A 23,572-nucleotide genomic window follows, 5' to 3' on the forward strand; every position below is an offset into this window, starting at 1 on the left:
TATTTGTCAGTTAAACATAGACCTCACGGGTTGGGTTCATTAAGCACGGTCTGCTTGTATCTTCTTTAATTTCACTGGCATGGCATAATGCTACATCATGGTCAAACATTTCTTTGTGACTTGAGATGAGCCTTCTTTCCCCTTGGCATGCACATTATTTAGGCATGGAGGTAAGGGGAGCCAACTTTAGTGCTGGAACTAAAGTCTCTCTGCTTCACGGAAGCCAAGATGGATGCTGTTTTACTGGGTGGCAGACACTTCACTGCTGGCTCAGTGAGACCCCGTGATGGATGGGGGTTCAGCAGATTTGGATTCGCACCTGGCGTCTTCATCACAAAGCAGCCATGAGAAGAGATTTCCTATACGAATGAATTATTTGTAAGTTTGAAGAACCAGTGAAATGCTGGGTGGTGGCACACACCTTTGATCCCAGCCCTCAACAGGCAGAGGCAGGCAGCGTTCTGAGTTTGAGAACAGCCTGGTCTACAGATCGAGTTCTAGGACAGCCAAAGCTACACAGAGAAACCCCGTTTTAACCAATAATAACAGAACCATTGAAAGATGAATAGATGACTTGTTTTGTAAACGGTACTGGCTTTAAGTAGAGCATCTTGCCTTCCTTGTCTGTACCCTCTATAAATGCTCCTTTCTTTCTTTCTTTCTTTCTTTCTTTCTTTCTTTCTTTCTTTCTTTCTTTCTTTCTTTCTTTCTTTCTTTCTTTCTTTCTTTCTCTCTCTCTNTTCTTTCTTTCTTTCTTTCTTTCTTTCTTTCTTTCTTTCTTTCTTTCTCTCTCTCTCTCTCTCTCTCTCTCTCTCTCTTTCTCTCTCTCTTTCTTTCTTTCTTTCTTCCTCATTACACAGGGCATCAAGTTGTATATAGGATTATTTAAGATGGATTACTGGATACCTGTTGTGATTTTCAAAAGACAGAGATAAAATTCTAACAGCATCACAAAGTCTTTTATTATTTTATCACTAGGGTATTGAGGAAATTCATGATACATGCCCATATATTTTAGTAGTTTTCTGAATTTAAGGGTTTATTTTCTTACTCCCTACTCAGAGGAAAAGGCGTTGTGAGTTGGAAAATGTTGACACAGACGGCAGAGAGTCAGGTTTTCATTTATAACTTAGCAGCATTGCCTAATGGCTGGGAGCATCGGTCAGGAGTCAGAGCTCTCTGCCTGTTATCCTCTGCCACCTGCTAGCTCTAGGCGATTGGACCAATTATTTAATGGTCTACAGTTCAGCTTCTTCAGCCCTCAGCGGGGATAATGATAACACTTGCATCCGGGCTCTTGATGACCCACTGAGTACTTAAGGAATATCTGAAGAAAGATCTCTCCATGAAAAGACCCCATGGGCCCACACAACGGTTTAGTAAGCAATAGGGAAGCAGGACTTTCGAAAGAGTTTGCATGGGTAGGCCAAGGTGAGTGAAGCTAATTAGCCTCACTTAATCTCCTCCTCTGGCCCTGGATGCCTTTGTCCCTGGTCTCTTCTGCATAACCAGCCAGTGGAGTGTGACTGCAGTCTGTGTGGTGCTATGGAGCTGGAGAGTTAGCCCAGTAGAAGATACTGTTGGCTATTGCTGTCATTTCAAGGCAAGAGGGAGAGGTGGCAATGGGCTCAGACAAGTCTGTGATGTGTACACAGGAATCTTAGAGAAACGGAACTTGGGGGGGTAGAGCTCCATTTTCTTGACTTTGTGCCTTTTTTTCCCCCAATGCTGATTAGGTGTTAGTAGGCAATTGTATGATTCAAACAAACAAACAAAGTAATAGACTATTAGAGTAAGAGGCTCTATGCTTACACTAACTTGAATGTCTACCTGGAGCACAAATGATAGACTCTCCAAACAAAACATAACAAAACAAAACAAAACAAAACAAAAAACCAGTGTGATTCGTTTATTTCACAAGCTAAATAGTACAATAGTATCTTTTCCCTGTATTTAGATGTTCATTTAAAAATGCGCTGTCCAGTAGGCTTGGGTGGATCACAACCACTGACAGCGGTTGATACTGTGGTTGAATGTGGCTTGTCACCCTGTGTTACCTCAGGGCTCTGCCAACAGGAAGGGCAACAGCAGATTCAGCCCCTCAGAGCCAAAATCAACCGCTTTCCTCCACGTCGTGTTCTGCCTCATGAATTTCATTGTTATCACACAAAACAAACGAATACACAGTGTAAAAAATCACCCCCGCCCCCCCAAAAAAAAACCCAAAACAAAAGATGAAACCCAAACACACAGCTTGGTTAATGATTTAATGACTACGTCAAATCAAGAGATAGAATCTTTGTACCTTAGAAAGAATTTGTAATTCTTTTCCTCTTTTCTCAAAACCAATCTTCTCATTGTGTATATGAGTGTATGTGTGCGCGCAAAAAAGTGTTTGTGTGTAGATGTGTTTGTGTGTGGATGTGTACAAGTTCCGGTCTGTGGAGACCAGAGGTGAACTTTTGAGTGTTAGTTCCCAGCAGCCTGTCTACTTTGTTTTCTGAGTCTCTCACTGGGACCTGGGGCTCAGTGGTTAAGTTAGGCTGGTTAGCTGGTAAGCTCCAGGGAGACCCCTGTCTTGTCTCTTCAGCACTGAGATTATGGGCACGTGCCCCCATGCCTGGCTGTACATTCAGGAGGGCTGGGGAACAAAGCCAGCCCCTCATGCTTGGACTTCCTCTACTGTGCTGTCTCCCCGGCCTCACTCATTTCTGGCTGGTCACTTCTGGTGCTGTCCCTAGGCCTCAGGTTACTCAAGTCAATTCTGAAATTAAAAAGGCTGCTTACGTTAATCTACTGTTATTCTGAGTATTTCCCTCGTGCTTTATTTTCATTTGGTAATCTAATAACTTGTTTGGGTGAATTTCTAGTTTGGCTTGGATGCCATTTTCCATGCGGCACATTGGTGATGTCCAGCGGTTTTGTGGTCGCTTTGGGTCCTTAGCTAAAAATCATTCCATTATTAGAATATCAAATAGTGAAATCGATCACTTCTTCAGACAGCTCTACTGTGGCTACAGGACTGTGTGTACTTGGCAGAGCCTCCAGTCTAGCTCTTTGCCCAGCATCAGGAAGTCAAGGGGCTGACCCCTTCTTCCTCTCCATCGTCATTGTTAGCGTCATGTCCATGGGTGGCAGGGCTGGTTCTGGGTTGTGAGCGAAAGAGTGGGTGAGTTGACAGACCTCTGGTGACTGATGACAGAGCTGGCAAATGCCTGTCCTCAAATAGGAAAAACACTGCTAGAGAGGAACAGGAAGGCCCCAGATGGGTTGTTGATGAACACTTGCTCTGGGATGCTAAAGTACATTTCAGCCCTAGAACCCAAACAGCATTTTATTATCAATGTTTTAAAACATATGTAAGGAACGGAAGGAGGGGAAAGAAAGGGAGGAGGGAGAGAGAAGAAAGGGGGGAGGAGAGAGGAGAAAGAAATGGTTCAGAAGGGAGGGAGGTAAGGAAAGGAAGGAGAAAGAGAAAGGAAGAACAGAGGGAAGTAGGAAAGAATTCTGTGAGGCAGGATCCAGGAAACCCATGTGCCCTCGATCAGGTTTCAGTGACTCTTGGCATTTTCTGTATGTAGTTCATACACATACGTATACACTCTTAGTACTTTTTCAACACATTTCCAAAGAAAGTGTGGGAGTCAGCTACCGGTTTCCTCTAAGTACCTCTGCACACACCTGAAGAAGAGCATCCTCCCAGGTGACCATTGTCACTTCAGGAGTGAGCAGTGGTGACTGATATTGTAAGTGACCGGTATATATGTAGGATATCCCAGTTGTGCCCTGGATGTCACCCATGGGTTTATTTTTTTAAAAAAACATTATCTTAAAAAGACATATATATTACACATTGTCATGATGCTTTGGTGGTCTCATTTAGGAATATCAGTCTTTCCTTTTTCCTTCATGACAAAGATTTTTTTTCTTTTAGAAGTCTTTTTTTTTTTTCTTATAAGCATATCATTTTGGGGGGTCGGGGTTTGCACGGCTGTCTCCTTCAGTCCTGTCAGTATGCTTAGAGACTCTCATTGTCTTCCCAGCCTGATATTATGCCCAGAATCCATCTTTCTCAGGGCAGAGCTGCATTTCTGAATACAAATGGAAGCCCCCTGGCTTTAGGTACTCTGGGTATGGATTTCCTTTCTTTTAGCTGTGAACCCTGAGAAATAAAACCATGAGAGAAAGCATTTTCCCCGTTTCAGAAGCATGAAATGTTCCACCAGACAGTATCTACTCTACTTCCTGACCTCCTACAACCAAGTAAAACAGGCTCCTACAACCAAGTAAAATAAGCACCTTCTTAAAGACCATGGAGCAGGTTTGTAGGAGTGAAGCCCCCTGCTCCCTGCTGGGGAGCCTCAAACCCAGATCTGCCTAATTCAGTGGCTTTCTGCTTCACTATGACAGTTTTGCCAGATTTAGCCCAGAGCTGCAATGTTTATTGAAGAAATGACACAATACCCAAGTAGAAATAACCGTGGTGTCAAGAACACACTTAGCTCACAGCACCCTCCTGGCCCATTTCTTTCTGGACTCTTCTTTCTCAGCAATCTGTCACTTAAGGCTTTCAGCTTTGGTGGAACTCCTTGTGTGTGTTGTCTGTCTTTTTCTGCAGCTTCTGTCGCCCTGTCTGTAAGGGACAGCTTGAAAATGTGCAAACACAGTCAGCTGAACCCACGTACACGTGTCTGCACTGACCCATTTTCTGTGTCCAGATCATACAATGCTTCGATCGGAAGACTGAGTGCTCCCAGGGTACTTTTCAGCATCAGCTGTATTCTTAATTAGATTTTTTTTTTGGTAGGCACTGTCAATCTGTGGCTATAAACAGCACCTTCTGGTTTTCCGATGACATGATGAAAATATAAATGGATCTTGCAGATTGCATTTTATTATCCTCCGTATTAAGCACTCAGAGCTGGTGCTAGCGGGAATCGTGGTCTGGTAATGCTGATGAAATAACTTCAGTCCCGGGTTTCTGTGCCGCTTCACTGTCAAGCCAAACTGAATCGATACAAGGAGCTATTATCATTGAACAAAGTATAGCAATCTAGCTGGCCCGGGAGGCCTCGGGGATTTGAACACAGTTTGGTGGGACAGAGGTGAAAGGGGAGCCGGTCTGTGTCACTTTTGCTGCTGACTCGTCCACATAACCTCGCATGAATCCCTTAGTTTGTAGGACCTTGTTTTATTCACCTGTCGTGTAAAAAAAGACATTTTTCTATAGTGGGCTTTTAATCTAGTGTGAAGCGGGGGATATGGGTGGGAATTTCGAAAGATCTCGGGCTGCCGGGTGGGTGTTGATTTGAGCAGGGCCCCATGGGTGGACACCGCAGTTGTTTTGCTTGCAAAAAAAAAAGCTATGGCAGCTTGCCTCACGGTTACTATGGAGAGACAGGAAAGGCAGGTCTGAAATCTGTTTCAGAAAGAGAGCTTTACTCTTCCTGGCGGCTTGAATTCATCTCTGTGTTATTGGAGGAGGTGATGCCATTCATTGATGTGAAGACCAGAGACGGATCAAGTTGGATGCGGGGGGGGGGGGGGACGGTGGCGGCAAATTTGTCAGCCTCACTGGTGTGTGTGTGTGTGTGTGTGTGTGTACCCAAGAGGAGATGTTTAATGAGAAATTGGAGATTTGATTTGGTACTTGAAGGCCCCAGAGCCATGTGTAAAAATGTATGAATTCTCCTCATGCATATGACATAAAAGGATAGAACTTACCTGGGGAAGGGAGGGCGAGGATGTAGCAAGAGAAGAAAGGGAAAAGCTCTTTTATACTTTCCCAGCTAATCAACGCCATGGGAAGGGTAGTTTATGTAATGAGGCAGAAATAAACCCAGGAGCACGAAGTCGTGGGGGAAGCTCAGGAAAGGCCATGGGTCTCAGAAGGATGAAGTTGTTGCTCAAGCTGCTACGACATTGATTAAGATTGTTAGGCAGTGTGGCAATACCTGCACATCACTGGAGAGCCAGTGGGCCCCGTCTCACTTAGGATCAGAGAGGGAAAATAACCGCAGAGGACTAAAAGGAAAACTAAAAGCAGTAGCAATGAAGTGAAGGTGGCTACTACAGTTGTGTTGCCTTGGGCCCATGCCCTGATGAGATGCGCTGAGTTCTTGTTTTGGTCAGGTGTGGTGTTAGGCATGGTGTTAGGCGTAGTGTTGGGCTTTAGTATGCTGCTTTGATTCATCCTCATGCGAACCATTGGAATAGGTACTGTTCCCATGTCTTCCGAGGGGGAAGGCAAGGGTTGATGAACTTGCCTAAAGTGATTGAGTTCAAGTCGCCTCAATTGTAACTCTTCACCTTTAAAAGACTTTGCATCAAATTAAATAAAGAGAGTTTCACATAGAATCTGGACCAGGGAAGGAAAATTGAGATGGTGGCTGAAGGATAGCATGGAATTAGGGTTTTTAGGAAAGGAGAGAGTTCATCGTGATAACAGCAGGGAAATGCTGGAAACTATGCACAAGGGCTTAAGGTCGAGAGGTAGAAGGGTAGGGAGAAGATCCTGAGTCTGGGTGGAGCCTTTGGGGTTGACAGGAAAGAACCGAAGGATAAAGGCAGCCATGCTCCACTGAAGGGTAGGTGGGTTGAAATGGTACCCTTTGAGGCTTGCTGCTAATTCTTCCTTAAGTGACTATGATTTATCTTTGTTTATAAAGTACACCCATCAAATTTTGGTTTGACTTCTAACAAATTCATCAGGAGTTTATTTCTGAGAAAAAAAGGTGAAAGGTAAGAATTTTATTCTGTTTTACTTTACGATTTCAGCATGAAATATGCATAGGTGCTCCAGATAATTAAGTCAGAACCGGGAGAGAGGGAATTCGTAATGAGTTGCAGCTAAGCCTCTTCATGAATGAAGGAGTGTGGTTTTATCATTAACAGGGTGTGAGAAGAAATCGTGCTCCTTTGAAAGGTACCTTCTATTATACAACTTAAGGAAAATCCTGTCTGTTACGTGAATATCTACTCAATAGTGTGTGTGTGTGTGTGTGTGTGTGTGTGTGTGTGTGTTGTCCACAAACCAAATCTCTTCTTTAGAAGGTGGGGAGTAATGCTCACTCTTGTAACCCCCAGAATTTGGAAAGCAGAATCTTTGAAGGTTTGAGGCCAACTTAGGCTACATAGTGAGTTCCTGGCTAGCCAGAGATGTGTGGTAAAAATCATGTCTTTAAATCCATCCATCCATTCATCCATCCATCCATCCATCCATCCGTCAGTCAGTCAGTCAGTCAGTCAGTCAGTGAGTAAGTCAGTAGTCAGTCAGTCAGTCAGTCAGTCAACCAGTCATTCAGTCAGGGGCTAGAGAGGTGGCTCAGTGCCTAAGAGCACTTGTAGAGTTGCTCTTGCAGAGGACCGGGGATGGGTTCCCAACATTTACATGGTGGAGAAACATCTGTAGTTTCAGCTCTAAGGGATCTGACACCTTCTTCTGACCTTTGTAGGCACCAGGCATTCACATGGTTTGTGGACATAAATGCAGGCAGCACATTCACACACATAAAGTAAATACATGTACTGAGAAAATTCAATCCAAAAAATAACATAAAAATTTCTTCTTTATATCATTGTACTAAGAATTGTGAATATTCATTTTAAATGCTCTTTAGACCTGTAGTCTGTTTGTGGTTTTCTTTCCAAAAAAAAAAATCTACAAAAGATTCATGAAAATATTTCTGAAATACTATTTGCATACATGGTAATGATTGGGCTGGAGGACCAGTTCTTGGCAGCCTTTGGCTGTTCATTGCAATTACATAATAACAATAGTAACAAACCAATTAAAGGCCTGTAGGGCTGTGATATGCAGAGTGTTACATTATAAACACGTCGTAAAAATGTTGCCATAGAGCAGTGTGGTGTTTCCTTTTGAGTCTGGTGTCTCCATATTTCAGAATTTGGATGATTCAGAGCAGTGCCAAGGAACATAGATCAGTTCAGAATTACCTTTGAGCCCCGTGGAAAGGAAATCGGATACAGATGAGCTTTCTCAATAATTACTTGAATGAAACAGTGCGATGACGTGCTGTAATGGCCCTGCCTTCTGCTTTGGTTTAATTATGGAGGCAAATGAAGGCTTTTCTTTCTCTGGAAAACCAGGTTTTGATAAATTAGTCATTCAGTGACTTTTACTCTGCATGGTCCTGCAACAAATATTGTGGTTAGTAATTAAAGTGGATTAACCCTGCACACAAAGCAGGGAGGGTATGATACAAATCAGTATGGCTTCTTGAAGGATGGTAAAGAAAGAGCTGAAGACTTACTTCCATCAGAAGGATTTGGAAGGAGTCCCTTGAATGAAGAGATACGTTGTGCTCACCTCTGAGGTGATAGTGGTGGTTGGCAGTTTTTGTCCATAAATGATAGGACTCCAGTATATTGTCATCTATACTCTCTGCCCCATGCATTTGTGTGTGTGTGTGTGTGTGTGTGTGTGTTGAACACCATTAGGGAACTGTGGGAACATGGCTTCTACCATGATGAATGAGGTTCAGAGTCATTTTTTGGAAGCAATGTAAGGCAAATTGGTTTGATGATCCTTTAGAGGTGAAGAGCTCCCTGCTTGAGAATAGATAGGAAGCCAGGTAGAAGTAGTTGTGCCAGGGTCTGAACTGTCCTTCAGGCATATTTAATCCGTGACCCGTGGGCCATGTGTGGCCTAGGATAGCTACCATCATGACCCTACACAAAAGCGCAACTTAAATTCTGAGATCTTATATTAAGACCTTTCTTTTCTGTATCTTGATTGTGACATTCTCGAGTGTGAACTTTATGGGGACAGCACCATGTCACTGTGTGGAAGGCTGGATCTGCCCAATGGATGGGAGATGACAGAGGCTTGGAGAAAGGTGGCAGAATGGAGGAAGTAAGGAACATGTCCAAAGTGTTGTTGATGGGTGTGCTTGATATGGAAGAAAGGGTTTGGCTCAGATGAGGATGGAGTTTCAATGATCAGACCAAATGATGAGAAGTAGGGGCAGGAGCGGGGTAGAGTGCTCTTGACCATCTGCTACTCCTCCCAACCAGGCTCTGAATCTTCCTGAATCTGAGCTTTCTTTACAAACACCCTGTAACCTAAGGTTTCACACATGCACACACACACACACACACACACACACACACATGCATGCATGAACACATATATTAATATACAGGGTCTCACTACATAGCCCTGGTTAACCTGGAGCTCATTTTATAGAACCAGTCTGGCCTTGAGATCCACTTGCCTCTGCCTCCTGAGTGCTAGGATTAAAAGTGTGTGCCACCACACTGCCTCAGATCCTCTTAATTGCTCTGCTGAGTTTCCCATCATGCCCTTGTGTCTTTGGAATGTGGTTTTGGAATGATGCCAGGGCCAGGGCCTTGTTGGGAAAATTGCTAAGAATCCTCGATTGGCTGGAATCCAGGGAGAGGTTAGAAGGGTCTGAGCCATGACTCTTGTTGGTAGTGGCAGTAAATCTTAATATTGGGGATTGGCATTGTCATGAAGGGAATGTTAATTAGAAGTCTTTAGTCAGAGTGCAAACTACGAGCCATCGTAAGCACATCATAAGAGACACTTTAAAATCCTCTGCATGAGTTTGTACTAAATGAGGTTGTTTCTCTGTAACCAGTAGGTGCAACTTAGCAGTGAGCCTTTGAGCTCTGTTATTTTTTTGGTGAGAGGGAGATTTGTTTCTCTGTTGTATGAATTGTGCTTACGTCAAGGAATTTATCAGAACAATCTAAGTTGCTTAATTTATTGGTACAAATTTGTTTATAATAGTCCCTTGTTGTGCTTTTAATATTTTTATACTCTGCGGTGATGTCATTTGCCATTCCTGAGTCTCTGGTAATTTTTGTCCTGTTTCTCTTTTGGCTTTTTGTATCCCTCTCCACCCCCACACCCCCCCAATCCTGCTTCAGTATTTTTGTACATTTTTGGTTTGTGTTACTATTTTGTCTACAAATGTATTATGATGTTTAATTTTTTTATTGCTTGGAATTGGTTTACTTAGTTTAAAAACATTTGGGTATAGTCCACAGATATTTTGATGTTCCTTTAGAATTGAATTCTGTTGTGGTCAGAATACCCATTTTGGATAGATGTTTTTAAGTATATTAAGACTTATTTTATGACCTAGAATTTGGTCTGGCTTGTAAATGTTGGAGAGTGGAATATTCTAGAAATATCAACAAGGCCAATTGGGTCCATAGTGCTACTCATGTGTTCTATATCATTATTCTGTTTATGTGTTTTGTCTGTTATTAAAGAGAAATATTTAAACCTCTGACTCTCCTTATGACCTGTCTCCCTCTCTTAGTGGTCCTATCTGCTTTGATTTGTGTAGTTTGAAGGGCTTTCTAAAAACGCGGTGGATGGTGAAATATATTAATGTTCACAGTATGATGTCTTGCCAGTGAACTAACCCCTTGCTATAAAGAGCTTTCTCCATTCATGCTGTTATATTCTCCTCTGAGACTTCTTCCTATGGTGTTAGTATGCCTGGCCCAGGTTTGTTGTGACTCACGTTAGTGCGAGTATTCCAATTTATCCAGCACATCTGTAAGCAGCTCAAGATGTCTCACGATCTCTGTGTTTCAGTTGTGGGCTATGCAGCTGCTCACACTGAATGTGATTGTTGACATGGTCAGTACTGTCTTCCACCTGTCTGTGTGTTCTATCTGTTCACTGTCGCCTTCCCTCCTCTCCTCTCCTCCCCTCCCCTCCCCCCCTCTCCTTCCCTTTCATTCCCTCCTTCCTTCCCCTCCCCTTCCCTCCTCTCCTTTCCCTCCCCTCCTGTTTTTCACCCCCCCTTTTTGCCTTTTTCATTGTTGGAGTATTTTTATGGCCCCCTTTTCTTTTTTTCTTTTGACTCCTTAGACGTACATGACTTCTATTTTGTGTGCTGGAGGTTTCTTTAGGGCATGTTTACAGACATGTCTATTTGGTATATTTCAGGTCAGGCATTTGTATTTAGAGAATGGACAAATAAAACTCTGAGTATCTTGTTCCCCCGCCAGTGCTTGCTGACAGCCAGAGACAGCATAAATGTCCCTCAGTCCCCTTCTGTCATTTATGCACGCTGGCTATAGTCTGCAGTCATAGTATTAAGTCTCCTGACATTAGACAGGATCTCCTTCCCTGATCACCGATGCTTTAGTATACAGGGTCTTTGTGCTTGGGCAATTCCTTCTATGTGTTGTTATTTTTTTTTTTTTTTTTTTTTTTTTTATGTTGAGAGTGTGTGCATTCCCATGGAAGAGACACACTATGACCTTGACTTACTAAGTTGAGCCTGGAAAGTAACAGAGTCTTATCAGGAAAAGTTGACACTTCATGGCCTAAGTTTATTTCACCTGATCCGTGCAAAGCCACATCCGGGCAGGGAATTCAAGGTTAATAGATTTTTCTCATTCTTGGAGTGTCATGAGTTTTTCAGGGCTCTTGATTTTTGTTTTTGTTGTTAAATACTGAACTTCCTGGTTAAAAGAAAAACTTATGTTCTCTTTTCCTTTTTTTTTTTCTTTTCCAGCAAGTCACTGGTCGAAGTTTTGGTGACAAAGACTTCCGGACAGGACTAGAAAATGGAATTCTTCTTTGCGAGTAAGTAGTGCTTATACTTCTTGGCTTTATTCTAGGGATGTACTTAATATATCACTCAGTTTAGACTGTAAGACTTCCAGTGTAGTCTGACTTTTTTCTCTTTCTTTTATTTATTTACTTTTTCTTTTTAAGACAGGGTCTCTCCATGGCCCAACACTCATGCTCTGGGCCGGCATGCACTTGTACCCACAGAGATCTGCCTGCCACTATCGCCTAAATCTGGCCTCCAGTATTTTACTTTTGATTGACTCACAGTTTGAATCTTCCAAGAAACCACTGGGATAGGTGGGGAACATAGGTGGAAAGTGAGCGTCTACAGGCAAAGGGAATCATGGGGACCATAGTAATTGCAAATTAGATAAAGACATAGAACCCGCTGGTGTCCTGCTCCCAGTAATTTCTCCACTTGGGAACTTGTGTCCCAGTAACTGTAAGGAGGCGGCTCTAACTGTGCTACAAGTAGTGGGGTTTCTCTCCTTGGAAATCCCAACCCAGAGCATCTTGCGGCAAGTGAATAGAGTGTTTCTGTAAATTCAGGGCATCTTAAAAGCAGGCCAGGATATGTTCCTCACTAGTTCTGCTTTGTGCAGGGGGGTAGGGGCTGGGGTGGGGGTGGGGTACGTTTCTCTTGTGCTGTTGACTGAGTCCAAAATAGATAGTAGGATGACAGTGTCCGTTGTGTTTTGGAGTAAGGCTCTGTCATCAAGTGTGTTGTAGTAAGAATTTCATCTCAATCGGGGGTTTCTATCCTGCCTTTCATCATTCAGTTCCCAAATAAAAGACACACAACCTTCATATTTATAGTAAGCTGTTAAAGCGCTAGCTCTGGGCAGATATCTACCCTCTAAGCTATTTTGCCCACTTCCCTTTCAACAACCCCGACTTATATCTTTCCATGTTCTATCTGGGCTACTCTTAACTCCAATTAGCTAGCCCTCATGGCCACATTTTCATGACTCACCTACCCCATGGCGTCTTTTCTTCTCACCACCACCTCCTCTTCCTCCTCCCCCTCCCTCTCCTTCCCTTTCTCCTCCTCCTCCTTCTCCTTATGGTCCTGCCTCAGACCCCAAGCCTGGGAACTAGAACTCTGCCTATCTCTCTTCTGCCCAGCTATAGGCTGTAGGCATCTTTATTCACCAATCAGGAATAACTTGGGGGGCAAGGCTACATAGTATCACTTGGGTCCCTAGGGGCAACCAGGACCAGTAATTAGCATTACAATACATACCAACAGACCAAACCTCAGAGCTGTTCTATGACAGAAGTATTAGAGCTTTCTAGAAAGTGGTTTTAGACACAGAATAACCCAGAACATTAATATGTACAAATGTGTATATGTGGACATAAACTTTAAACCAAGACTTCCAAATTTGAATGTATTTAATGGGCTGTATAATTTTGACCCCGATTTCTATTTTAATGAAAGCTAATGGGCACAGCACAAAACAGGCTACTCTTAAATGTGAAATCTGAGGCTCTGAGGGGCATGTGCAAGCCGGTTCTATACCTCCATCAAACTATAAAATAGAAACTTCCCTCGTGTTCTTCCCTGCTGAATCCCAGTACCCTGGAGACTGTACTGTTCTGATCTCCTCTTCACCATAGTGTGCTCTGGCCTCTTTCTGAATCATCAGGTAAATGGGATCCCATAGGGTGGACTCTTACTTTGACACCTTTCAGAATATTATTTGATGAGGTTGAAGATGACAGGGGTTTTAGAGCATAAAAATGAAGTGTTCAAGTCCCTACCTTCCTTCTATGAATCATTTACTCTCTTCCAAGTCACCTTTCTCTAAATGTCGAACCACATTACTGCTCTACTGCATAGGCGCTTGGGGACTTAAAACACTCAACTGTGAACAAGGCTCTCTGCAGGACTGTGTAGTGCATCACAGACAAAAGTCACTTACTGTGTAGACTTCTTTTCTACATAGCTCATGTCAGTGCGTTGTTCTGCCCCCTCACTGCCTGTCTTTGTTTAAAGAAAACTTGGGGACCCCAGGTTGCTGTTTCTGTTTCCTCCTTCCCTTTGGGGGGGGTGCTTTTCTTGGGCATTTCTTCCCTCCTCCCCTCTCCTCTGTGTTTTATAGCTGAACCAGAGCTCATCTGTAGGTAAGCTGTAATTAGATGGTATAGTGCCTCCCCAAGCTGAGCTGAACAGACAGGCTCTAAGCCGCCCTTCTGGGCTAGCACTGGCATTGAATCTGGACTCACCGTCTTCTCTTGGATCAACAGCCTGCTGAGAGCTGGCAGAGTGCAGCATACTTTCTGTTGAAAGAGTATCAGTGTTGATTATTATTATTATTATTATTATTATTATTATTATTGTCAACTTAATACATTCTAGAGTCATTTGAGCAGACAGAACCTCAACTGAGAAAAATGCCCCATCAGATGAGCTTCAGCAAGCCTGTGGGGCATTTTCTTGGTCTATGATTGATGTGGAAAGGCCCAGATAACTGGGTGGGGTAACATGTTTAGGCAGGCAGGTGGTCCTGGATGCTATAAGAAAGCACACTGAGGGAGCTGGAGAGATGGCTCAGAGGTTAAGAACACTAACTGCTCTTCCAGAGGTCCTGAGTTCAATTCCCAGCAACCACATTGTGGCTCACAACCATTTGTAATAGAAACTGATGTCCTCTTCTGGTGTGTCTGAAGACAGTGACAGTATGCTGAATGAGGCATGGGCAGCAAGCCAGTAAGCAGCGTTCTTGAATAGTGTCTGCTTTAGTCCCTGCTTCTGAGTTCCTATCTTTAGTTCCTGCTCTGACTTCTCTCAGTGATGGAGTATGACCTGAGAATTGTTAAGTATAATAAACACTTTCCTCATCTCCGTTGCTTCTGCTCATGTTTATCACAGCAACAGAAGCCTAACTAGATCAGGGTCTTTGGTACCAATCTTTGTTCATTCAAAATTGATTCCAGAGAATCCTAAAGGTATCTGCCCGAGTGAAGTGAGCTCTTGGTGGAGAGTTTCCTAAGAGGTCTGGGATTAAAGTACGATAAAGCTGCGAGTATCTGATAGTGACACACGTCGCACTACCAGAGATATGAGCCAGATACTATACTGTTTTCTTTGGGATGTAAGGCTGAGTCAGTCCCTGAAGAAGCTGCCCTGGGACAGAATGGTGGCTACAGCTGTTCAGACTGCCTGAAGTACCCCCAGAGGGGGATGTTTTCTGCCCCCCCTTCTACCATGACTTCTTCATTTAGACAGACATCTATGGCATTTCACGTAGATACGAGATTGGCAGATTATGGCCTTCTATGTATGTTTGTACTGGCCACTTTGCTCAGATAGTTTTTATGTGTTTCAGTGTATTTTTAGAGAAACCAGATGAGCCCCCAAAAGGACAATGGGATTGCTGGAGCTGTGAAATGCTTACTCTCATAAAGTGACCTCATTAAGCGATAGAGTTTGACCAATGCAGGCTACTATTTTGGTAAAGCAAATACCCCTTCCCCCTTTTTTAAACCAAAGAGTCACTCAGGAATTTCTTTCAAGTTTCTCCCTTAACTTTTCATTTTGAAGGATTTCACATGTATGAGAAAGCTATAATTATATGTAGATACCGATCTGTCATGTTCCAAGGCAACCAATTAAAAGGGAGATGTGGACACCATGAAACTCAGCTCCTAAACTGTCAAGTGTGCCCCATTTAAGTACAAGGACACTCTCCTGTAAGACGTTTGGCCATGCCCGACGCTGTGTGAGAGGACACAGTGAACACTCAGTGCAGTCCACTGTTTGCCTGGCATTCTGCTGCCCGCTGTTCCTATTACTGTCCATGGAACTAGGCCAAGAGCCAATTATGACGATGACATGGTCGACGCCCCTCTGTGTCACCATGCCCCCGGCTGCTCTCTCCTGGGGTTGCCAGCTAGCAGCAGGGTGAAGGAATTTGCATTTTACTTCCTAGCTTCTCTTATCCAGTTTGTGAGCAAAAGCTGGGCAAGACGTATTGAGTCCCTTACAAACTTGATCATCTGTGAGTAATGAACTTTGGCTGGCAAGGCTTGGGAACGAGAATATTGCTTATTTTGCAAACAATAACCTTGACTACTGTACTGATGTCATTTCCTCCTGCCTCTCCAATGAGCAGTGGATCTTTCCTCTGGCAGCCTATTTAGGACTCTCCAGGCAGAAACAGTGGTTTTCTCTGTGGCCTCTAAGGACTGTTTTTAACCTGACTCTAATAGTTTCACAGAACGCCTTCCCTGCTGTGTAACTACATCTGTTGGTTACACTGGACCCCAGCATCTTGAAAATGCTTTGATATATAGCCTTATATTTGCCTCACTGGGTACTGGCTTGGCACACAACGTTTGCTCTAAGCACTTGTTGAAACTGAGACCCAGGAGTAAAATCCATGCTCGGGTATCAGTAACAACCCTGGTCTCTCTCTCTCTCTCTCTCTCTCTCTCTCTCTCTCTCTCTCTCTCTCTCTCCCCCCCCCCCCTCTCACACACACAAATCTTATACAAAGAACATATTCCTGAATATCAGTACAGTGTAGAGTAGAAGCATTGCTCTCTTCCTTTAAGATTGGATTCTTTGTGGGACCTCTGTCTTTCTAGGAGGCAAAGAACTACATGGATGCATTTTATTTTGTTAACACATTCTCATGGAATGCCAAGTTTGAGTATGTGAGCCTACAAATAAGTGACCGATAAAGAATGTCTCAGTGGATTTTTTTGCCTCTGTCCTTCTGTTGCTGAAATAATCTTCTGAAGATAAGAAATCTGCTGGCCCACCCTTGTTTATGCTGTTCCTGATAAATGAGCTGCTTGCTCTAAGAAGGAGGGCTTGTCTTGGATTCCTGTCATGATTTCAGCATGCGATGTGGTGTGAACAGATGGGACTGGTCCTCTAGGGCAGATGGGGGTTGATGGTACAGTTCTTCCTGGAGGATTTCTTATCATGTGGGGGCCTTGTGGGACTCTGTACATGCATAGCACAGCATTGAGTGTAGGCACTGAGGGCCATAAGCAGGGAACGTGAGGAATAATCTTCAGAGACTTTATGATGTGCTTATAGAGTGATCTCACACATGCACACACAAACATATACACACACACATGCACACACAAACATACTTACACACATGCACACATAAACATATACATACACACATGCACACACAAACATATATATACACACATGCACACACAAACATATACATACACACATGCACACACAAGCACACACACATACACACATGCACACATTCACACACAAGCACACATATACACATGCACACATACACACACAAGCACACACACATGCACACACAAACATATACATACACACATGCACACACAAACATATACACGTACACATATATACACATGCACACATACACACACACATATACACACAAGCATACACATACACACACATACACACGCGCACACCATAATGTAGTGAGGTTGGAGAGGAAATCAGTGTCTCAATAAATCTAGACATGATAAAAAAAATAAATCTAGACATGAATAAGATTTAATTTCCAAGATATAATAAAAAGATAAAAAGGGAAATATTGTTCTGGTTTGATAAACAGTTATTCGGGAGATGATCTATCAGTTGGCTTTTATTTCATATAGGCCAAAGGAAATGACAGTCATTTTTATATCATCTGGTTTTGTTTGTTTTGTTTTCTTCTTTATATTTTCACAATACTTTGGTCACAAAAACAATCAATTCTCTAACACCAGCCAGGCCAGGTGTCCCATAACTTAGCTTCCTCTTAAAGATAACTTTTCAAGTTTTTTTTTACATGTATGATTGTTTAGCTTGCATGTGTGCATATGTACACATGTGTGCCCCTGGAGGTCAGAAGAAGGCATTAGATTTACTGGAATTGAAGTTACAGATAGTTATGAGCTGCCATGTGAGTGCTAGGAACTGAATTTATGTTTTCTGCAAGAGCGATAAAGACTCTTTGTCACTGGGCCATCTCTCCGATTCCCTCTTACTCTTGGCACTAGCTGGAGTCAGTACAGAGGACATGAGTTAGGGGCGCAGTGCCACAAGACCACACCCTTATGACTCTCACAGGTTATCCATAGCAGCTACAAATGGGGGGTGCTCCTGGTCTCCTTTCTTAGGTTTTATCAGTTGCTAAAGGATTCAGGGGAGTGCCTTACTTACATATACTAGTTGATTGTAAGAGCTACTAAGGACGAGCTGTGATGAAGAAATGTTTTGGGCAAGGTGTGAAGCAACAGGCATGGAGATGTTGTACCCTCTCTGGTCAGGTCACCCTAACACTTACGCTTTAGAGACTTTTTATGGCAGGTTTATTACAGGATCCTGCATGGTTAACTCCCCTTCCCTGTGGATGGGAGTCAGACCTGAAGTTTCAGACTTCTGATCGGCCTTGGTCTTTCTCATGATTGGTTTCTACCTTTCTGCCAAGGATCATCACTCATAACAAGAGATAATGTTGCTCCCTCCACCCCAGGACATTCCATGAAGAGTTCTGCATCAAGGACCAGAATCAAAGACCAGATACCAGAGCAAGCAATGTATCTAGAATCCCTACTGCTAGGGAAGTTATAAAAGTTCAAGGAGATGTATGCCAGGGACCAGGAGTAAAGATATATGAGAAGGTTTTGTTGTAAGCTACAACATCATGGCATCCTTTCGAGGAACAGCAGTTGGAAGAAAAAAACTTTGGAGCTAGAGAAAGCATGCTTGGTAAACACAGAGGAGAGCTGACTGCCAGTTGGTAAGGGAGGAGATAGTTCTTTTTGTTCATTCAATGCAGCATTAAAAAATATTTTTATCCACCAACCAAAGAAAACATGGTGGGACTCATGGCCCCAGCTGCATATGTAGCAGAGGATGGCCTAGTTGGTCATCAGTGGGAACAGAGGCTCTTGGTCCTGTGAAGGTTCTCTTCCCCAGTGTAAGGGAATGCCAGGGTCAGGAAGTAGGAGTGGGTAAGTTGGTGGTGGTGGTGGTGGGGGGGGATATGGGATCTTCAGAGGGGAAACCAGGAAAGGGGATAACATTTGAAATGTAAATAAAGAAAATATCTAATTTAAAAAAGTAGAAGATATCTATTTTTAAATTTTATTTTATGCATATGGGTGTCTTGTACCCCTGGTGTAAAATCCCAAAAGAAGCCAGGAGAGGGCTTCAGATCCCCTGGCACTGGAGTTATAGATAGTGGTGAGCCACCCTGTGGGTGCTGGGACTTGAACCCAGCTCCTCTGGAAGAGCATCTAGTGTTCTTAACCACTGATCTGTCTTTCTAGCCCTTGAATGAAGCATTTTAAGAACCCACTTAGAAAATGTGATGTCACTGTTAATGATAGCCCACTAAACAGGGAAGTCAGACAATCAGCGAAGGAGATAATCAGATCTAGTCTCTGAATGATAACTCCACATGGGATATAAGCCTTGAGAAGGCACCATTTAGACACAGCGTTCAAGGAAGTCTAGAAACTCTCTTTTACTGCCAGAGGAGATGAAGTAGAAAAGAAATATGCTCTAGATGATGGGTTGCCATACCTCCAACAGGGAGAAGAGTGTGCATGGGAAGAACATGGACATGTTGGGCTCAAACATGGGAAGCAAGGCATGGAATCAGAGTGGGTGCAGCGAGGTAGGGAGACTGAGATCTCCAGGACCCCAGGGACCACACAAAGATTTGGAAGTTTGTCCTCCAGAGCAGAAGTGAGACTATTGATGAAGTGTGAGACTATTGATGAAGTCATCAGGATAGAGTGTATTGATGAATACAAAGACCTTTGTAGAAAAAAAGCCAATATATCTGTTGCGAATGACAGACCACAAGGTAGACACTCAGGGTCCTCTGTGGGGGGAGGGGTTATGATTTCAGTTTGGGCAGGTCAAGCTTGAAATATAGATACACCACCCAAGGGGGAGAACTGTGTGCCTTTAGGGACCGAGGACTTGGAGCTTAGGAGGGTGACAGTAGATTTGACCTACACAAATCAGACCGGAGAGCCTTGGTTAGATGTCATGGGTGAGCTTCGAGCCTTGGCAGGGTCTGAGAGAAAGACATGCCCAGAGAGAGGAGCAGAACACATCTCAGTTTGGGGGAGTTTCTCCCTTGTTCCAGGGAGCAGAGAGAGATGCGCGGACAAAAGAGCATCAGAGAGCTGAGAGGAAACCAGGAATGTGTGATGCCATGGAAACCTAGGTTGCTAAGGAGACTCTAAGGAAGCTAGAGCAGCCTCCTGTGTTCCCAAGAACCTGCGCAAACCAGGCTGAGGTAGCTGTGCCCCAGTAGCAGAGGAGATGCCAGAGGCCTTTGCCAAGGAGTGACATCAAATAATCCTGTCCGCACCTGGCTGGGTTAGGTTTGCCCCTTGTGTTTCATCTTCTCAGTGGGCTACTGTGAAAGAGCTTAGGCAATAGGAGCAACACATGCAAGGCTTTCCCGAGCCCCTGAGAAGGAAACAGGATTACTGTGACCTGACGATTTGTGAATGGACTGACCCTACAGTTATAAACCAAGATGGCACTCACAGAGGATGGGTAGTAGATGAGACACTGAAACAAGTGGCACTTGGGACGGCCCCCTGAGAATTGGGCTGCATGCTCATCCTAGCCGTTGGCCACTGGTTTCATACTGTTGTTTTGGGAATAGCATTGCTTTGTTGGAGATCTATGGACCCACCTCTAACTAAGGATGCACAACGACCTGAGCCGGTGGAGAGCCTGGACTTCCCAAGCCCTCTGTCCAGCTGGCCACATGGACGGACGATGGTGGCGCTCACTGTATCTTTAGACGTTGTCTGAAGCTTTTTCACCAACCCAGATTCTCAGTCAAATCTTAGCACACTTGGGCCCCTTCGCTGTTCCTCGCGCTGGTCTTAGCAGGCTGGGAAGAACTTGATAGGCCTTCTGTGTAGGTTTCCTTCTTGCTTCACACTGCCAAATCACAGTTGGCCCCACTGACTTGGCCTGTCTCCAGCTTTTGGGCATCAAGACTCATTAAGCCTTCGAGTTCAAGTGAGGACACTTTGAGCTGCTCTCTCCCCTACCCCCCCTAAGATCTCTAGTGAAAAACTGCTTTTTTGTTTGAAGATTGGCCTCGCTTAGGTGGGGACTAAAGCAAAGACCGAGTATCCCAGTGGCCTTCTGTGGAGAAAAAAAAAAATCCCACACACGGAAACCATGCCAGGCCAGTGCACAGGACGCTCGAGATGAGCAGAATGGACCCCTGGTTCTCCAGAAATCAATAGCCTCTTGGCACAGTCGATCCTTTCAAGCTGTTCTTTCAGCATCGATTACGAAGTCTTCTTGGGGAGCTCTTTGGAGCCTGCCAGCATCTTGCCTTTGAAACGTGCTTGCCCTTATCCATCTTTGTAACATTTTTCCCCTTGGAAAGCCATGATCTCCTTGTCCCATCTGCTCTTGTCCTTGTTGAGACTTTGAAATAACACAGATCTTGGGTCTCGGAGCTGCTCTTGATGCTGCTCACAACTGTTTGACATTTATTTTAGGATAATTATCATTCAATAACTATTTCCAGTATGGGGTGGTTTCTCCCACCTTGTCAATCCCATGTCTTGATCGATGCAAGCTTTCTGTTGACTTAAAACAGCTTAATCTCTTGACTTCTGGAGAGATTTCGTATACACTGATTGACTTAGAAACAGGCAGGAAACTGCGGTGTGGCAGGAGACTGGTCTGCTTTGCCTCCTGGGCGAGCCCCGTGCTAGTTTAGGCCTTGAACCATTTTAAGGGGATTTAGTAGCTCCCTAATTGAAGTTCTGTAATAATGCACTTTTTGATGGCCTCTCATGGGCTGTCAAGCTGGGTGGGCTGACTTCCCACGACGAAGTGTGGAAATGTCCTGTCTCCACCATTTTTCCTCCTCTCAGTGTTTTCTTTGGTTACCCACAGGAGAGGGTCCTTTCTTAAATAGCCTACCAAGGGTCTGCCTTATGAATTATTTCTTTTTAATGTGAACTGTAAAAGTAGACTTCCTTCTTTTTACTAGAGCAAAGAGTGAAGGAGATGGGGGAAAAAAATTGAGGCCAGTGGGTGTGGTTAGCACTGGTGCCCACTTTTCCTTTAGTTCCTGTAGATCGCTCTGGAAGGCTAATTTTATGGTGGAAAGAGCCTGTTTACCTCATCCCAGGTGGGAAGGGAACTTGAATTCATCCGTCCTCTTCCTGCTTCAGGACATGGTTGCGTTTCCACTGGCAGGTGTCCCTGACTGTCTGATTGCTAGGTTTCCACAGAGTGTGCCAGTGCTGTCCCTGTGCACTGACCCCAGAACATGGGCAGTGGTCCCTGCTGTTGGTTCTACGTCTTCCCGTCTGCACTTGCTTCACTTCCTTCCAGCCCCTGGAGTGTTCTCCTTTCTGGCCAGTTTCATCTCTCTAAGTCCTAAACACACAACCACACTGGGCACCCTTCTGTCCACTAACTACCTAATTGTTACATCCTGCACCCAGTGCTCTGTGTGTACATGGCTGTGTCTACCTGCAGTATAAATGGAAGTGCTCATTTCAAGAGTTCTCTCCCGAGTTTTGGGTTTGAAAGGTATTTTGGCTGTGCCTAGATTTAGTAATTAGTCTCGCACATGACAGTACTCAGATAATTATATATATTTTTTAGATTATATATTCTCAAAGTAATGACAGTGATTGTTAGTCAGCTCTCTATTACTGTAACAAAATATCTAAGACAATACTCTTTAAAAATAATAAACGTGTCCACTCACAGTTTCAGGGGTTTCTTTCCATGGTTGTTTCCCTATTGCTTTTAAGCCTATGTCAAGATTCAAAAGCCAGTTGAAAAATGAACACTAGGGCAAGTGTGCAAGTGGAAGGAACCTGTTTATCCCAAGGTGGGAGGGAAGTGGGTCAGAGGACATTGGAGAGGCTAGAGTGCCAGTACTCTTCAGGACATACCCACAATGTGCACAAGTCTTTCTATAACATCTACTTCTTAGGCTCCACCAGCAGCAAGTAGTGTCAGGCTGGGGACTAAACGTTTAGCACACAGGCTTTTGGGGGACATTTTAGACCCATCTTTGTTTGCCCAGTGGTTCTCGTACAGGGCAGGTATATAATATGCTTTTCAAGGGATCATGTAGAGTGAGAAAGTTATTCCAAAGTTAGCATATTTATAGCTAACATACTAATATAACTAATTGGTAAATGCATAGTAAATCTGATCCATCTTATTCCAAGATAAATTCTAGAGCTAAATTTAAGACCTAAACTAGAAAACTCTCAAAAGACAGGCCTAACTGATTTAGACCATGGGTGGTTTGTTTGTTTGTTTTGCTGGGTTTTGTTTTTGTTTGTTTTTGTTTTACATATAACATCATAATTGCAGCCATAAAAGAAAAAAAAAATAGGTGAATTGTACTCTACCAAAATTAGTTTTTGTTGTCATTTTTGAGATATGGGCTTGTCATATAGCCTAGGCTATCCTTGAACACATTTTAACCTAACCAGTTGGAAAAATATATGAAAGGATAAGGGATCTATCTGTAGAATATGTAAAGAACTCTTATTACTCAATAACAAAAAGACGAGCAACCAAATCTAAAAATGGACAAAAGATATAAATAGACATCTGTCAGACCTTGAAAGGCAGGCTGTTTTCTGGTTGAGCCAGGTTTAAACCCCGGAGACCCTACAGGTGTTTCTGCAAGGGACGAAGGCATTTGCCATGCTCCCAGACACTAGGCTCCTAACTCAGCTCTCCATAATTCTGTGGCCATCAGTCACATAGGGCAACGCCCCAAGCCTCTCCACAGGTAGAGGAAGTGTCCACAGATCACGTAGGCTCAAGACAGATCTCCATTTTTAATGAGGTACCTAAAGGCTTGAAGAGCTTAGCCAATTAAGCTCCCCTTCCTGCAAAAGATATTTAACCTCAGGCCTGCCCTGAGAAAGTGGGGCATGGTTTCACTCATCACAACTCTCCACCATGACAACAAATGCCTTAAAACCATAGACTGCCTCTTCTCA

At 43.7% G+C, this 23,572-nt stretch overlaps 1 protein-coding gene across 5 annotated transcripts in view; it reads left to right on the plus strand.

The window, feature by feature from the left end:
- Positions 1-23,572, plus strand: part of Limch1 (LIM and calponin homology domains 1) — a 315,834-nt gene that overhangs the window by 108,161 nt on the left and 184,101 nt on the right. For all 5 annotated transcript variants that reach the window (XM_021210512.2, XM_021210511.2, XM_029545188.1 and 2 more), the window contains exon 2: positions 11,526-11,596. In XM_021210512.2, coding sequence (XP_021066171.1) covers positions 11,526-11,596 — 71 coding nt within the window. The remainder of the gene's footprint in view (positions 1-11,525; positions 11,597-23,572) is intronic.

This window comes from Mus pahari, chromosome 13 (genome assembly GCF_900095145.1).
Source record: "Mus pahari chromosome 13, PAHARI_EIJ_v1.1, whole genome shotgun sequence".
Taxonomy (NCBI): Eukaryota; Metazoa; Chordata; class Mammalia; order Rodentia; family Muridae; genus Mus; species Mus pahari.